Here is an 18,850-nt window from a genome sequence, read left to right on the forward strand (position 1 = left end):
GAGTCCAAACTCAAGTTTCTTTTTATTTCATTACATATAACAGTTTGTCAAGTAAGAGAATACATAAAAGAGAATCAACAACAAAGAGTAAAAAGGTAGGTATGAGAATCACAGTCAACGGCTCTCTGCCGGCTGCGGTGGTCTCGCGGTTCTAGGCGCTAAGTCTGGAACCGCTCAACTGCTACGGTCACAGGTTCGAATCCTGCTTCGGGCATGGATGTGTGAGATGTCCTTAGGTTAGTTAGGTTTAAGTAGTTCTAAGTTCTAGGGGACTGATGACCACAGATGTTAAGTCCCATAGTGCTCAGAGCCATTTGAACCAATGGCTCTCTTCTCTGTGACTCCCCTGCGAACTGTGGAGAATAATCTTGTGGTTGGCGCGAATTTTACGTGTCGGCTGCTATCAACGTGTGCGGTAGTCACCACAAATCTATCCTTGCAGGTGTAGTTCACTTAGTGATGCAGTTGCAACCATGCAGAAAGCATCATGCTGAACACAACAGAAAAGGCAAAGAGCGGAAAACATCAAAAACACACCATTTTACCTTTTGTATCAGTAGTTTGGTTCTGATGACAGATGCTAAGTAAGTGTTGTAATTGCAATTAACTTTAGCTGCCCACACATATCTGCCTGTTCAGGTAAGCATAGCTTAGGATGAGTGCCCACCCTCCCTCCTCCCTACTGCACATGCAGCGTCACTGCCTGGTGGTGCAGCAGAAGGGGCATGGGCAGAAGAATGCATCTATACGCATCGCGCTATTGAACTATACATAATGCAATGTGTAGATTATGCAATAAATTTACTAATTTTTAACACTGTTTATGTTTATTTATGTAAAATAAGATGTTCCATTCCCAACTTCAACTTCACCCTTTCAGGGGTCTTTTTTTTACTGTCTGAAGTAGCCTATGTTACTTCTCACGATTCAAGCTATCTCCATACAAAATTTTGTCTAAATTATTTCAGCAGTTTAGTTGTGAAAACGTAACAGGCAGAGTTACTTACACATTTAATAATATTATTATGGAAGTACGGATTAAACATCTTGTGGATTGTACAGGGTGGCATAGATAAAAGTAGGCTGCATAAGCATAAATGAAATGCAGTGGAATTACAGAAATGAACTAAAATGGGCTTACCATTTATTTACAATGAAAAATATACTGAAAAATATATTTATAAAAGATACTGAAAATGACCCCTGCAGCGTCAATACACAGCTATGCACCTCATATTCAGATACACCTGGTGTAAAGCTCGGATACTGAAGGCGGCAACTTCATGGCCGAGTTTGTCTTTCAGTTCCTTTAGTGTGTTTGGATTCGTTTCATAGATCTCCCTCTTCAAGTGTTCTCATAGAAAAAAATCACATGTTATTATATCTGACAAACATGGTAGCCATAAATGTTTGCTGGCAGCTCATTCCTCAGTGAAGACATCATTGACTCATTCCAGGGATACCATACACATGTGGTGTGTTGCTGGAAGATGGAGCATTGCCTTTCATATTCAGTGCATTGGGCACAAAATGTATCAAAAATTTCAATATATTCAGCAATGTTGAGGGTAGTGTCAAAAAACATCAGCTCAATGATGCACATTCCTGTTCCACTCCACCAAATACCAATTTTTTTAGTCATGGAGTGGTTTCTGACACACAATGTTAGGGTTCTCCACTGCCAAGTACCATAGGTTTCTTCTATGGAGAAAGCCTTTTGCAGACCACAAAGTGAAACAGTTGTATTCACCGATGAAACAAACTGAAGTGCTGACAGAAGAATGCTGACAATAGATTATTGCATAAAACTGAACATTGTTGCAGCTGTTTACCCTACTTCAGAAGTCAAAATATTGCATTTGCATTCAAAGGGGAGGCAGGCTGCTTTTAACTGTGCCAACCTGTATAAGCACTGTATTTGTTTGTTGAATCACATTAAGTAGAACATATCAACCAATAAAACAATTTTCACAAATGTGATAAAAGTTCAAAAGTTAAAGAGTAGATAATTTATTCAAGGAGTAAATGTTTTCCCTAGTTAATGTTATATCCTTCAAATCAATAAATATCTTGTGCTTCACACTTTCCAAAGTAGCTCATGTTCTTCCTAAGGGTTCACACTACCACTATACCAAATTTCATCAAAATCAGTTGGCTGCACTTCTTCTACTACGCATACAAGAGCTTCGACGGATTGGAAACAATAGACAACCACTTGCAGTCTACAGGTTTATTAAACTTTGACCATGTTTTCAATAGTTTTAAAGCTGTATTCTTTAGAAGGTATTGTGGACAGAATCACATATTATCTATATCTTATGCAGGAGCCATTGACTCTGTCTACTAAATGTGTGTATCACACAAATCATGTGATTAAGTAGGTGACACTCACATGTACCAGACAGAGTCAATGACTCCCACATTGGATATAGATAATATGCGATTCTACGTACTATACCTTCTGAAGAAGATAGTTTTAAAATTGTCAAAACCATAGTCCAGGTTTAAAAACCTGTATTTTGAAACTCATTGGCTGTCATTTCCAATCCACTGAAGAATTAATTTTGCAATTATAATTTTAGTGTGGATGAGAAATCATTTTACTCTTCTGCAGTACAATCTGTGTTGGTAAGCACTTGACACCAAGGAATAAAAATCTAACAGCATCATTATGTTGAAGCATGCCCACAACAAATGTGGGGCTTGTAGTGTGATAGAATCTTCAATTACAATGTTATCTTTGCAGTCTGAGATATGTATGACCAACCTTTTTTTTTTCTTTTTTAAACATAATTAAAGAGTTTTCACTCATTATGGTCAGTAAAATAATTTAAAAAATATTAATTTTTTGCGATTCATGTTGAATCAGTGGGCATCGAAACAACATCGTCACAAAAAGGTTCAAATGGCTCTGAGCACTATGGGACTTAACAGCTGTGGTCATCAGTCCCCTATAACTTAGAACTACTTAAACCTAATTAACCTAAGGACATCACACACATCAATGCCCGAGGCAGGATTCGAACCTGCGACCGTAGCAGTTGCGCGGTTCCAGACTGTAGCGTCTAGAACCGCTCGGCCACCCAAGCCGACTAACATCGTCACAAGTATTTCATTGGGAGAGAATCATCATTGCACCAGTCAGAGTGACACATTCAGCCAACAGCCAGTGACTGCAAGAAGTTACCATCATTATGTTTACTTTCCCTGTGACCACTACTACTGTAATTGTAATTTTCTTTTTTTAAAGGGGCATGTAAAAGCTGTATGGATTTTATCTTTGTAATGTTTCATTTCTATCATGTATATAGTAGTGAAAGGTTGTTTGCCCTGTAATATACTGAAGACCATGTAATGTTGAAAACAACAGAAACACATTTATTAATTGTGAAGTTATGTTGCTGTAATGGAAAAATAAATATTTTTATTAGTGAGAACTGCAAATAAATAAGCTGGCTGACAGAGTTTTATTGGAAGTTAAATGACTGGTGAATGAAGTGAAATGTTTATACTATTACAAAGTACAAACCAAGAAGAACAATTCACTGCTGAACTATTAATGTGGAAAAATTTACAATCTATTAAATTTATACAGTTCTTAAATATTAAAATTTAGGTAAAAGTAAACAAGGAATGACATGCAGACACTGTATGAAGTCTGTTCACAAAATTCTGGAACATTCTTAATTTCAAGCCATGGTGTGTTGGAGTGAAATGCGGTTGGCATCCCTGCACACCCCTGTGTTAAATGTGTAACTGCCACAAATTTCATTGTTGTATGTCTATTAATTATTGTTCAGTGCTGTATTGAGCAGAACATGAGTTAGAGGAGCAAAACATCTGCATTAAATGTTTCATGAAACTCAAGAAAACCTGTATAGAGATACACCAAATGATGCAGAAAGCATACGGTGATGAGTGCTTAAGCCATACTCAGTGTTACGAATGGTTCACATGGTTTACAAATGGCCAGACAGATGTTGAAGAAGACCTCAATCAGGATGGCCTTCGACGTCTATCGATGACGATCACGTCAGGGATGTCAACAAAATTTGGCATGCCAATCGAAGACTGACTGTCCAAGAGATTGCAGAAGAATGTAACAATTGAGTTAGATAATGTCATGAAGTCCTGACACAGCATCTTGGCATCCACTGTGTGGCTACCAAGTGCATCCCATGGTTCACGAGTCAAGACAAGAGAGATCTTCACCTCGCAATCTGCGAAGGGCTTTCGAATTGCACAAATGAGAACAAGCTGTTCCTTAAGAGAATCATAACTGGTGATGAGATGTGGGTCTATGGTTATGATGTTGAGACCAAGTTTCAATCTTCACAATGGGCCAGGAAACATTCTCCAAGACCAAAGAAAGCTCGTCAGGTCAGGTCAAATGTCAGAGCCATATGATCTTTTACAGAAGCTCAAAATTTAGTGTGGACTTCAATGCGAGATGCTTATAACAGTTTCCCTACTGAAACCTTGTCTTGAAACCTGGCCGAAAATCCAGAGAGGTTCTGGTCGTTCTTTGACTTTGAAAGATTAGTTCATCGTGAATTCGTGCCACAGGGAAAAACTGTTAATCGATGGTACTATCAGTATATGTTACAATTCCTGCAAGAAATTGTGAGAAGGAAATAGCCTGAAATGTGGTGAGACAATTCATGGCTCTTGAATCATGATAATATACCCACACATTCATCCCTATTGGTGCATGACTATTTCATAAAAAACAAAATCATTGTCCAGCCTCATCCTCTGTACCCTCCAGACCTGGCCCCTGCAGACTTTTTTTTTACTTCCAAAGTTGAAAAACTCATTGAAAGGACAAATATTTGTGTCAAATGATGAGATAAAAGAAAATTAGCAGATGGTACTTCGCGCGATCCAGCAAGAGGCATATCAAGACTGCTTCCAGAAGTGGAAACGACATTGGGAATGGTGTATCAATTGTGGAGGAGATTATTTCAAAGGAGACCATGCACAGTAAGGAAAAGGTAAGTGTAAAAAAATTTTGTGGACAAAGTTCCAGAATTTTCTGAACATATTTCGTATATTAAACAACAAAAAAAAGCATGCCAGATTAAAACAAACACAAAATCTCCGAGATTGGCAATCTATTACAGAAGCTAGAAATTTATTGCAGACTCCAATGTGAGATGCTTTTAATAGTGTCCACAATGAAACTGTCTCGAAACCTGGCAGAAAATCCGAAGAGGTTCTGTTCATATGTAAAGTACGATAGGGACAAGACACAATCAATGCATTCTCCACAAGTTAGCAATGGAAATACTATTGATGACAGTACTGCCAAAGCAGAGTCATTAAACATAGCCTTCTAAAATTCCTCCACCAAAGAAGATGAAGTAAATGTTCCAGAATTGAAATCAAGAATGGCTGCCAAAATGAGTAACTCAACAGCAGATATCGTCAGAATAGTAAAGCAACTTAAATTACTTAATAAAATCAAGTCTTCCAGTCCAGACTCTTTACTCACATGAAGTGTTGAGTGCTATCGACAAGGGATTTCAAATCAATTCTGTATTTCTAGATTTCCAAAAGGCTTACGACACCATACTTCACAAATGGTTTGTAATTAAATTGCTTGCTTGTGGAATATCATCTCAGTTACGCAACTGAATATGTGACTTCTTGTCAGAGAGGTCGCAGTTTGTAGTAACTGATGGAAAGTCACCCAGTACATCAGAAGTGATTCCTAGTGCTTCCCAATGTAGACTTACAGGCCCCCTGCTGTTCCTCGCCTATACAAATTACTTAAGAGGTAACCAAAGCAGCAGTCTTAGGTTGTTTGCAGATGATGCTGTCATTTATTGCCTACTAAAGTCATCAGAAGATCAAAACAAATTGCAAAACGATTTAGAAAGATATCTGCATGTTGCAAAAATTGGCAATTGAACCTAAATAACAAAAAGTGTGAGGACACCCACATGAGTGCTAAAAGGAATCAGTTAATTTCAGTTACACAATAAATCAATTAAATCTGAAGGCTGTAAAGTCAACTAAATAACTAGGAATTACAATTACAAACAATTTAAATTAGAAAGAACATATAGAAAATGTTGTGGGCAAGGTGAACCGAAGACTGCATTTTATTGGCAGAACACATAGAAAATACAGCAGATCTACTAAAGAGACAGCCTACACTACACATGTCCATCTTCTTCTGCAGTACTGCAGCATGGTGTGGGATCCTTACCAGATAGGGTTAATGAGGTACATACAGAAAGTTCAGAGAAGGGCGGCACATTTTATATTATTGAGAAATAGGGAAGAGAGTGTCACAAACATGATACAGGGTCTGGAGTAGACAACATTAAAACAAAGGCACTTCTCACTGTTGCAGGATATTCTCAGAGAATTTCAATCACCAACTTTCTCCTTTGAAAACAAAAATATTTCGTTGATGCTGACCTTGACCTACATAGGGAGAAATGATCATCATAATAAATAAGGGAAATTGGAGCTCACACGGAAAGATATAGGTGTGTTTTTTCTCACACTGTTCAAGAGTGGAATAACAGAATTATTGTGAAAATGCTCGAACAGTCCACGGGTGTACTGCCGGTCCATAGTGTCCAATGCGCACAATATTTTGGCGATCAGACATGTCACCATCATCAGGTGCGCTCACGAACTGAACTAAGGGCGGGCGGCCGTCCTAGATCCCCTCCCCCCGCGAGGTGTTCTCCGCGGTCCGCGCCTGAGGCCGTGTGTCGGCAGTCGCTGAGAGGCTGGCGTCGGTGTCTGTGGTGGCATCAGTGTAACTGCCTCATCCGCCCTGGTCGTTTGTTCATTTCCTTTGCTGAGCCTCTTTTTAATTAGACTCAGTGCTGGTTCCCATGCCTTGCTGAAGTTATAGCTGCAATCTCTGTTGATGAGTCCGTTCCTGGTACGAATTTTGATAGCTTCCCTAACGACACTGTCCCAGTATTTAGATGTCTGTGCCAATACCCTGGTGTGTTGGTAGTCCATTTCGTAATTTTCGGACAAACAGTGCTCTGCTATTGCCGACTTGTTGGGGTACATAAGTCGAGTGTGCCTCTGATGTTCTTGGCAATGATCTTTGATGGTGCGTACTGTCTGTCCAATGTAAGTCTTCCCACACACACAGGGAATCTGGCGTATGCCAGCCTTCCGCAAACCAAGATCGTCTTTGACACTTCCCAATAATGCTCGTGTTTATTGGGCGGGCAAAAAGACAGTTCCTACTTGGTGTTTCCTCAATATTCGTCCTATTTTCCCCCGATAGTGTGCCAGCATACGTTATATAGGCAGTTATTCTCTCTTCCTCCGTGACTTCGTCCATCTCCACACGCTGTACTGTAGAGGTGATGCGTGCCCTGTGCACCAGTGTTTTTAGTACCCCATTCCTTTACGAAGGGTGGTGGCAGCTATTTGAATGCAAATACAGGTCAGTGAGCGTTTTCTTCCTGTATACCCCATGGCCCAGGGTGCCATTCGCTCTTCGTTTGACCATGACGTCCAGGAATGGTAAATTTCCTTCTGCTTCGGTCTCTGTAGTGAATTTGATGTTCGGACGTACGGAGTTCAGGTGTGTAAGGAAGTCTAGGTGCTTGTCCCTTCCATGGGGGCATATCAGGAACGTGTCATCAACATAACGTAGAAAACAAGTAGGTTTCCATTGGGTTGACGCCAAAGCTTCCTCCTCGAAATACTCCATATAGAAATTCGTGACCACAGGTGAAAGTGGGCTACCCATTGCGACTCCTTCTGTTTGCTCATAGTATTCTCCATTAAACAGAAAATACGTGGAGGTCAGAACGTGCCTGAAAAGGTCGGTCGTCTTCTCGTCAAATTTCTGTGCAATGAGCTCAACTGACTCTCGAAGAGGCACCCTGATGAATAACGAGACAACATCAGAACTCACCAGGACATCTGAGTCTTTCAGTTTGAAGTTCTCGAGACATTTTACAAAATCCATAGAATTCTGAACGTGATGAGGGCATTTACCCACGTTAGGGCTTAGTAGTTCTGCCAGGTATTTGGCCAGCAAATATGTAGGTGCCCTAATGTTGCTGACAATTGGTTGTAACAGCACCCCTTCTTTGTGGACTTAAGGGAGTCCATAAAGTCTTTGCGGTACAGGTCCTTGAGGTGTCAATTTCTTGGCGACACCCTCTGGTAAATCCGCGTCCTCGAGAAGAGCCCTAGTATTGTTCTCCACCTTCTTTGTGGGGTCAGCATTGATCTTCCTCTAGGATTTGTCACTTAACAGGCTCTGCATCTTCTCAGTGTAGTCCTTATGGGAAAGGACAGCATTGCCTTTGTCAGCTGGTAAGACAACAATCTCAGGGCTCTGTCTCAGGTCTCGAATGGCTGTCCTCTCCCTGCTGATAATATTCGACTTGATCAGTTTCGTTCTCATCAGAGCATGGCATGTTTCCCAGTGCACTTCTTCAGGTGGTAGCCGTGCAGCAACCTGTTCAACTGCACTGACGATGTCCGCTACAAGTATGAATCTAGGTGTGGGTGCAAAATTAGGTACCTTCTCCCAGCATATGTCTTGCTCGAACAGGAGCTCAGTTTGTCAGCGCACCTGATGATGGCAACATGTCTGATCGCCGAAATATTGTGCCTGTTGGACACTATGGACCGACAGTACACCCATGGACTGTTTGAGCAAGAAATACGCCGGGAGAAGTTGAAGAATCACATCATATACCTCTACAGGGAGGAGATGTATCGCAGCATGCTGTCCTTTCCCGTAAGGACTACACTGAGAAGATGCAGAGCCTGTTAAGTGACAAATCCTAGAGGAAGATCAATGCTGACCCCACAAAGAAGGTGGAGAACAAGACTAGGGCTCTTCTCGAGGACGCGGATTTACCAGAGGGTGTCGCCAAGAAATTGAAACCTCAAGGACCTGTACCACAAAGACTTTATGGACTCCCTTAAGTCCACAAAGAAGGGGTGCTGTTACAACCAATTGTCAGCAACATTAGGGCACCTACATATTTGCTGGCCAAATACCTGGCAGAACTACTAAGCCCTAACGTGGGTAAATGCCCTCATCACGTTCAGAATTCTATGGATTTTGTAAAATGTCTCGAGAACTTCAAACTGAAAGACTCAGATGTCCTGGTGAGTTCTGATGTTGTCTCGTTATTCATCAGGGTGCCTCTTCGAGAGTCAGTTGAGCTCATTGCACAGAAATTTGACGAGAAGACGACCGACCTTTTCAGGCACGTTCTGACCTCCACGTATTTTCTGTTTCATGGGGAATACTATGAGCAAACAGAAGGAGTCGCAATGGGTAGCCCACTTTCACCTGTGGTCGCGAATTTCTATATGGAGTATTTTGAGGAGAAAGCTTTGGCGTCAACCAAATGGATACTTACTTGTTTTCTACATTATGTTGATGACACGTTCGTGATATGGCTCCATGGAAGGGACAAACTCCTAGACTTCCTTACACACCTGAACTCCGTACATCTGAACATCAAATTCGCTACAGAGACCGAAGCAGAAGGAAATTTACCATTCCTGGACGTCATGGTCAAATGAAGAGCGGATGGCACCCTGGGCCATGGGGTGTACAGGAAGAAAGCGCACACTGACCTGTATTTGCATGCAAATAGCTGCCACCACCCTTAAAAAGGAATGGGGTACTAAAAACACTGGTGCACAGGGTGTGCACCATCTCGGACACAGATAGCCTGCCGCATGAGCTGGAACACTTTAAAACTGTATTTCGGAAAAACGGGTACTCGGAATGGCAGATCAGACGCGCTCTCCACCCCACCTCTACAGTACAGCGTGTGGAGATAGACCAAGTCACGGAGGAAGAGATAGCCAGCGCCTATATACTGTATGCTGGCGCACTATCAGGGAACATATGACAAATATTGAGGAAACACCGAGTACGAACTGTCTTTTGCCCACCCAATAACACACAAGCATTATTGGGAAGTGTCAAAGATGATCTTGGTTTGTGGAAAGCCGGCATATACCAGCTTCCCTGTGAGTGTGGGAAGACTTACATTGAACAGACAGTATGCACCATCGAAGATTGTTGCTGAGAACATCAGAGGCACACTCGACTTATGTACCCCAACAAGTCGGCAGTTGCAGAGCACTGTTTGTCCAAAAATCATGAAATGGACTACCAACACAACAGGGTCTTGGCACAGATATCTAAATCCTGGGACAGCGTCGTTAGAGAGGCTATCAAAATTCATACCAGGAACGGACTCGTCTACAGAGATTGCGGCTATAACCTCAGCAAGGCATGGGAACTAGCACTGAGTCTAATTAAAAAGAGGCTCAGAAAAGAAAACGAACAAGTGATCACAGCAGACAAGGCAGTTACACTGATGCCACCACAGTCGCCGATGCCAGCCTCTCAGCGACCACAGACGCGTGGCCGCAGGTGCGGACCGCAGAGAATGCCTTGGGGAGGAGGGGGATTTAGGACGGACGGCCGCCTACCGACAGGAGCTCAGTTCGTCAGTGCACCTGATGATGGCGACACGTATGATTGCCGAAATATTGTGCCCATTGGACACTATGGACCGGCAGTACACCCGTGGACTCTTCAAGCAAGAAACACGCCGGGAGAAGTTGACGAATCACATTGTGAAAATGGTTTGATTAGCCCTCTGCCTGGCACTTAAGTGCGATTTGCAGAGTATCCACATAGACGTATATGTGGAGATGTGTTAAAGATTGTGAAAAATAATTTAACAGAAGTCTTAAGTTAAATGGTACCTCAGGTGTTGAGAAAAAGAATAATTCATCTCTGACACTAAATCAACAAAGATGTAATGAAGTCTATCTCTGGTTGATACTATAGCAATGACAATAAACAAATTATTTGATTGACTGATGAGCCAATTATATTAAGGTACAGATACTAATAACAAATATTCCTGGCAAGAACCTGTGACTACTTGTAACACGCCTGGGAGTACGAATGGGTGGGGTGGTTCCTTATACTGACTTCTCGTTTCGTAACAGTGCGCCCTGTCCACACCACATGCCTGGTAATCCCGTGGCAGTTGTATTGTTCTGCTCCACAACTGGCTGTTGGCTTGCCTGAAATTATCTATCAAAATATGCAATCGAGTTTAGGGGAGCCACTCAACGTTAAAACACAACACTGTTCTATGTCTGGTATGAACATCTATATTCTGAGACAATATGGAAACAACAGGTTGCACTGTTTACACTCTAAATCGTAAATGTTTATCCCAATTAAAAATCTTGATGATTAACAGTCCAAAAATATAATTCAGACGAGCATACGCGTAACCGACACGACGCGGGTGATTGTTGATGATGTGGAAGCCGAATGATCGAAAGCAAGTTCTTACACTCATCACACATACAGATACCTAGTAATAGTCCTCCTTGTCACTAGTAATGATATAACACTGTTCGTAAAGTTAATTTTTCAGTTCTCAGTTCTCACTTGTATGAGCGTGCGCATAATCATCGCGGCGCGGCTGGTTGTTGATAACGCGGAAACACGATGATAGAACACACATCCTCACGCTCGCTACAAATCACTGGCACTTGATTGCACTCTTTTGTGGTAAATAGTATTACTGATTCACATTTGTTCATTCTTGGTGAGACCGAACATGGCGCGGATGATTGATACTGTGCGACACGCAACGAGAGGATACACAAATACGTTATCAGTGGCACTGCTCATTTTTTAATTACATCTTGACGCACTTTCTTCTGAATTACTTCCATATTTAATCACTTTACTGTAATAGCACTTGTAGCAACACTTCAATCTGAATACTAACAATGCTTCTTACATGCAGAGCTACACACTACACAACATAGCAGTCCGTTATCCCGCGCCCGACTCTCTACAGACGCGGCTGCCCACAAAGATTCTCCACAACTAAGCCAGTGATATGACAATACGCTTGCATACTGACATAATAAATAAAATGCAATAACGTATTTAATATGTAGTGGGATGAAATATGATGTTTGCAATATGCAAACACATGGTCCCATAACAATGAGGCATATTTTGAAAGGCTTCCATTCAATTACCCCACTAGAGTGAAAAATACATAAAGGAGAAAGAAGTTACATAGGGAGATTCCGTTTCACTCAAATTATTTTCTACAGCCTTGGAAAAGGTCTTCAAGTAATTGACCTAGAATGAAGAAGGAATATGCATAAATGCATAACATGTTTAAATTAATATTCAGTATTAACAAATTTCTGTTTCAGAAACGTTTCCACTGTTTCTACCAGTCCAAATTTTATATCCTCTATATTCCTGCTGTCATCACTTAGTGTGTTGCCAAACAGGAACACTCATCTACTAACTAGTGTCACATTCCCAAAACAAATTCCCTCAGCATCAACTGATTTCATTTGACTACATTCCAGTGAACTTGTTTCACTTTTGTTGGTGTTAATGTTACAAACTCTTTCAAAACAGAATCATTTCCATTAATCTGATCTTCTAAATCCTTTACTATCTTTGACAGAAAGACAATGTCAAGGACAATCCTTAAAATTTTTATTTCATCTCTGTGAACTTTAATTTCCTTTGCAAATTTCTCCTTAGCTTCCTTTACTGCTCACTCGATGTGCAAATTTAATACCATTAGGAATAGGCTACAACCCTGTCTTGCTCCCTTGTCAACTATTGCCTTCCTTTCAAGTCCTTCAGTTATTGAACTGCAGTACCATTTCTGATAACTTGTGTGTATAATATTGTTTAGCTAAAGGCAGTTAAAATTTAATACAAAGTTCGCAACTCTTTTGTTTATTTAATTTTTAAAAAAATATGGAGACAATTGACAAATTACAAGTATCTAAAATTGGAATTGTATTTTTGGTACTTTGCAAACGAAATGTTGGTATAATAAGGCTATTATTGTCGCAATATTGTTAAAAATGTCAAAGTTTACCCATACTATCCAGGTATCGACAGTGCCAAACATGCACTTTTGTTCCCTAATTGCCTTTCGAATTTCAGGCACATTTTCTATCATCCACCTTATTTTCAGGGCACTAAATAATGTACTAATGGGAAGGCCACAAATAGGTTTCAATGCATTTTTGTCGTTGTGAGGAACTTTTGCCAAAACATTGTCTATTAATGATGCTGTCCGTATGTCAGACCAAACTGAAAAGAGAAAGAAATGTTCTATCATCAGGAGACATATCAACTATTTTAAAATCTAAGTGCAAGAACCATACCATTCAAGGATACACTGCAATACTGCAGAGTTAGAATAAAACATTAGGCTTACCAATTGCATTGTAAAGTGGCTGGCCAGTTGTTGAATCCCACAGAATGGATGTCTCCCTTTGATTTGTTATACCAAGGGTCACTATTCTACTTATGTCAATACCCTGTTCTTCCGTTTTGAGAAGAGTTTCACTGATGCATTTTCTAACAAGATCAATAATCTCCATTGGATCCTGCTCCTGCCAACCCTCGTGAGGACATATTTGTTTAATTCTTTCTGTATGGTACACAATCTCCTCCCATGTTTTTGAACTAATCAGCTGCAAATATGCAACAGTCTTGCACAATGATACAAAGCAAAGAATGAAATCAAACAACAGTATTTTATAAATTGAGACTAACTTTCACAGAGCATACCACAAAACTTGCAGTGTTAGTGCCTTCATTTATTACTCCAATCAAAGGTGATGAATCTTCTGAGGACTCGGTCATTCTTCTTACAAAAAATCTAAATCCAACTATAGATGATTGGAAACAAATTTTTTAAATCAAATTCTGTAAATGATTTTTTATAAATTTTTGCTATAATTTCAAGTCAAAGCTAAGGATAAATCTGAAACAGTAAAATATAAAAGAGAAAAAAAAAACACACACAATGGCATTAAATTTGTGATATATATAAATAGATATATCTGTAGAGCTGTGAATATGATGACTGTACTACACATAATGCAGAATAGCATTCAATGCTAATAATAGAGTCTCTGCTAACTCCAGTCGCCCTTGACTGATGTATATAGATTTAATTCCATCAGTAAGGTAGAGCTATTAAAAACTACTGACAATTTTGGAAGAAGGAGAGTATCCTCACTGGATTCTTTCCTCATTTGGCAAGATTGTAATATCTGGCAGATGGGCCTCAAATTACATGCAAAATCATTAACACTAATATTATTTTAAACTGTAGACATATCAAAAATTTTGGCCTATGCAACATTATTCACAAACACATATGAGCAGCTGCCATACAACATACATAACCATCTTTTAGCAATAAAATGTTGCAGTAAAGTACATAAAATGTTTTGAATAGGTCAGTACCCATAGACATAAAAGGACATTCTGTAGCAAAGTACTTACATTATACTGTTGTTTATAGTTTCCAAGTACTCAATAATTTTGTCATTGATGTATTTGCATGAAATAATGAGAGAAAAGAATGGCTGAAATGCTCCAAAATGTTTAAAATTTCATGTTACAGCCAAATGGGAAAACAGATACACACATTGTACCTAACACATAAAGCAATTATTCATTTTAGAAGAAAGTTACAGATACATTAAGCACAGAAAAGAGATGGAAGAAAAAAAAAGACTTACTGCTGAATAACCATTATACACAAATGGAGGAGCTAGCCATTCTCATGTGTTTCTTGTGTAAAAACCATTCCCTTTTTGAAATGAACAGCATGTATCATAACCATGACACTAGGGTAAAAAATGATCTACATCTTTAACAAAAGAATCTAAGTATGGTAGAAAAAGGAGTACACTACTTTTGCATAAAAATATTTAATGCTCTCCCTCAGGCAATAAAAATGTCAGTTACTGATCCACCTACATTTAAAGATCAACTTAAACAATATCTTCTAAGTAAAACCATTTACTCACTAGACGAATTTATGTGTGAGAATATGTGAATTGATTTTGATCTATTGTAAGTCTGTTCAAAGTAATTTGTAACATTTTACAAAAAACAATTCTTGTAAACATTTTTTTCTATGTAATATATTATTCATTGTACAACCTATTATTATAAACAAATGTCTCAAATCTATGCAAATGACACATTATACACCGAAGTGATTCATCGCTAATGGGTCTACAGAACACGAATTAAATAAATAAATAAATAACCCCTTTTCAGAAGTTCTGACTTTATAAAGAATGATACAACATAATAAATTGATGACAAACTACTCTTCTGTAGCTGATTAAAGCTAGGTGTGTAGAAACATTTAACTCTACAGTGAACTTTCTAGCTTTTGAACTACTGTTCTTTTACCACTTTAAATATACACTCTCATACTGACATCCATAACAATAACCAAATGCACTCATCTCTGGTGATGGACAGAGGCTCTTTATGCTAGCTTGCTCAGTCTGAGACGGGAGGAGAGAGCAGACAAAACAAAATGTGTCACTAAAAGGGTGTACAATATACAAGGCAAGGATGGATAAAGTTGGTTATAAGAGGGATGATAGTAGAGGACACATGTTGATCTCTAACAGAGAAGCAAAATAGTGACTGACAAAGGTAACATTCACAAACATGTTGAAAGAGAGACAGGGAAAAAAGAGGAAGAGGGAGAGAGAAGTAATGTGTGTAGAAAACAAGAGCATAATGTTTGGACAAGGCTGGACTGCTGTGAGATACGAGGAGAGGAAATGTCGGAGCAAAGGTAAGGAAGTGTGAAGGGGACTTATGGAGGCTTAGGTCATAGAAATTGCAAGAGTGGATGATATGATGGAGGAAGAAACAGTCTCATAACAGCTGCTCTGTGTTGTTGATGTGGTTCTTAGTCTGAAAACTGGTTTGATGCAGTTCTCCTTGCTAGTCTATTCTGCACAAGCCTCTTTATCTTTCTGTATCTACTGAAACCTAGAGCCATTAGAGCCTGATTACTACATTCAAGCCTTGGTCTATGTCTACAATTTTTATCCTTACACTTTTTTCACTACTAAACTGATGATTTGTTCTGTCACCCGATACCTTCTCTTAAGACGTACTATGCTATAAAATTCTGATTTCCCACTTTGATTCAGTAGCTTCTATGTAGTTATCTGATCAATAATGATTATTTCATGGTTAAAAGTTAAATGGCAGTTTCATTATTACTATTTCCATTCATTTTTTATTGAAAAAGACCCATAATAATTATTGTTATTGTTTAGGTAATTACTATTATTTGTCCAGGATGGAATGCCACTATACTGGCTTGAATGAGTGGTATCCCACAGACAGTAGATGCACTGTTGACATCTGCAATCAATTATGATGGTGACATAGCAGTCTTTCTGATTTTCCACACAAGTACAAGTACATCCTGCTTCCATTGCACCAGCAACTGCCTTATGTCTGAGTCCATCCTGTTTAATTTACATTAATGCAAGTCATTCAAATAAGTACTGAAAGCAGTCACAATGTGAATTGATGGCTGCTGTAGGACACTCCAGCTACTGGCTTCATCATGTCATGATCTGACTCCTTTTTATGTACCATACACAACTCATCACTATTGATGCTACCTCCCTCTTATGCCGCTAACACCCACAGCCTTGGTGTTATTGAACACCATCTTTCCCAATGCCTGACTGATTCCAAACCTACAACCTTCTTCCTGGTCATCATGACCAACTATATTTTCACCCACAAATACTTCATCTTTAAATGCCTCGTCTACAAACAAATCCATGATACAGCAAGGGGCACCCAAATGGCAGCATCCTTTGCCAACCTATTAATGGGTCATCCAGAGGAATCCTTCCTGACCACCCAGAAACCCCAAACCCGTAACCTGGTTCAGGTTAACTGTTATGTCTTTGTGATCTGGACTGATGGTGAGCACTCTATCCGTATTCCTCCAGATCCTCAGCACCTTCTCCTCAATCCTCCATTTGCTTCACCTGGTCCTCCTCAAGCCAACAAGCCACCTTTCTTAATGTTAAACTAAATCTAAAAAATGGCCACATCAGTACCTTTATCCATATCAAACATACCAACCACATTCACATCATCTGGTCACAAAGGAGCACTCCCCCTGTGACTCAGTACCATCTAGGAGTCAAGCAACTGAATCACATTCTCCACCAAGGTTTCTACCACCTCATATCATTACCTGTAATAAGTAATATCATATCCATTATCTTGCTCACTCCTCCCACAGTAGTATTCCATTGCCCACCAAACCTACTCAGTATCCTTGTCCATCCCTACTCCACCCCTGCTCCTTGCCTAATGGATCGTATCCTTGCAATGGACCTAGGTGCGGAGACCTGTCCCATATATCCTCCCCACCATCACCTAATCCAGTCCAGTCACAGCCATCATGTACTCCATCAGAGGCAAGACTACTATGAAATCAGTCATGTGATATACGATCTAAGATGCATCCACTGTGCTGGTTTCTACATGGGCCTGTCAACCAATAAGCCATCAGCATGCACAATGTCCACAATTACCACCTGTTGCTCAAAACAAACAGACAAACAAACACCACACACACACACACACACACACACACACACACACACACACACACACACACAAAAACCAATAAGCCATCAGCATGCACAATGTCCACAATTACCACCTGTTGCTCAAAACAAACCTTTTTCTTGTTCTGGTCTGTGATATGTGATGACATGTGACTCAATGTTTCCTCTATATGGTGAGTAGCAACCTGTCCTTTTCATCATATTGTTGTCATACATCACATAGACAATGTCTGGTATAAAATCAATGACATTATCAATACTTTACTTTAAAATATTTACAAGTGCACAATGCAATGCTATTACATCAAAAATTGAAACACATTAACATTATTTAACACTATAGTGAATTAATGGACATTTGATATATGAACTATGTGGCTAACATTTAACAGTATGAAAGACAATGACAACAAGGTCATTTTTCATTTGACCTCCCTATGTTGAGAAAACATTCTTCAGAAAATTTCCCAAAATCTGTTTCAGGAATTACCACACAAAGTTGTACATTAAGGAAATGAGAACATAACAGAATATGTTGTATCAGAATACAGTCATCATTAGCCTCTACATTCTTAGTCTACAGAACATAAATTATGAGGTCCAGCTTTGTTAGATAAAATCGAAGGCCTGGCACAAGCTTGCCTTCAGAAGCTCAGCATACTGAGAGGATTAAGTGATTTACAATATTTTAATATGTGTGGATGCAGATGCAGAAAAAAAATTTGCAGATGCAGATATGGAAAAGGGACTTGTAAATGTGGTGCAGATGCAGCTAGCATTTTCATATCCATACAGAACTCTATATATAACCCTGTTTCACATCCTTGTCAGAGCTCACGTGGAAAGATTTGTGTGTTCATTTTTCTGTGCGCTGTTCAAGAGTAGAATGGTAGAGAAATAGAGTGAAAGTGGTTTGATGAACTCTCTGCCAAGCACCTGAAGATATGGCTTAAAGTGCCATGAAACTGGTACTGGTACAGTAATAAAGGACCAAATACAGTTGAAGCACTTATTAATACCCAAGATTTAAGTATGAACTGCAGAGTTGTCATGTAGACATACAGCTTTCTTTACACCTATAACTCATAACTGCAGTTTGTTTACTGTACAAATTGTAGATAAAGTTTCACCTCCTGTAGTTTACACTACTAGCTTCAGAATTTCAAATAGTGTATTCCAGTCAACTTCGTCAAAAGCTTCCTCTATATTTACAAATGCTATAATTGTACTTTGCCTTTTTTTCAGTCTTTCCTCTAAATTTAAGACAAAGAGTCAGTTGCATCTTGCGTGTTCCTACATTTCTCCAGAAACCAAACTTATCACATCTGAGGCCAATTTTTACCAATCTTTTCATTCTTGTGTA

The 18,850-nt window shown here is 39.5% G+C and overlaps 2 protein-coding genes across 2 annotated transcripts in view; both read right to left on the bottom strand.

The window, feature by feature from the left end:
* LOC124775653 (glycerol kinase-like) overlaps positions 1-13,702 on the bottom strand; it is a 166,541-nt gene extending 152,839 nt beyond the window's left edge. Inside the window, exons 1-3 of the mRNA XM_047250481.1 lie at positions 13,628-13,702; positions 13,272-13,530; positions 12,927-13,144 (exon numbers count right to left, since the gene is read on the bottom strand). Coding sequence (XP_047106437.1) covers positions 12,927-13,144; positions 13,272-13,530; positions 13,628-13,702 — 552 coding nt within the window. The remainder of the gene's footprint in view (positions 1-12,926; positions 13,145-13,271; positions 13,531-13,627) is intronic.
* Positions 13,703-13,811: 109 nt separating this feature from the next.
* LOC124775654 (cilia- and flagella-associated protein 251-like) overlaps positions 13,812-18,850 on the bottom strand; it is a 35,161-nt gene continuing 30,122 nt past the window's right edge. Inside the window, exon 3 of the mRNA XM_047250482.1 lies at positions 13,812-13,823. Coding sequence (XP_047106438.1) covers positions 13,812-13,823 — 12 coding nt within the window. The remainder of the gene's footprint in view (positions 13,824-18,850) is intronic.

This window comes from Schistocerca piceifrons, chromosome 2, assembly GCF_021461385.2.
Source record: "Schistocerca piceifrons isolate TAMUIC-IGC-003096 chromosome 2, iqSchPice1.1, whole genome shotgun sequence".
Lineage (NCBI taxonomy): Eukaryota > Metazoa > Arthropoda > Insecta > Orthoptera > Acrididae > Schistocerca > Schistocerca piceifrons.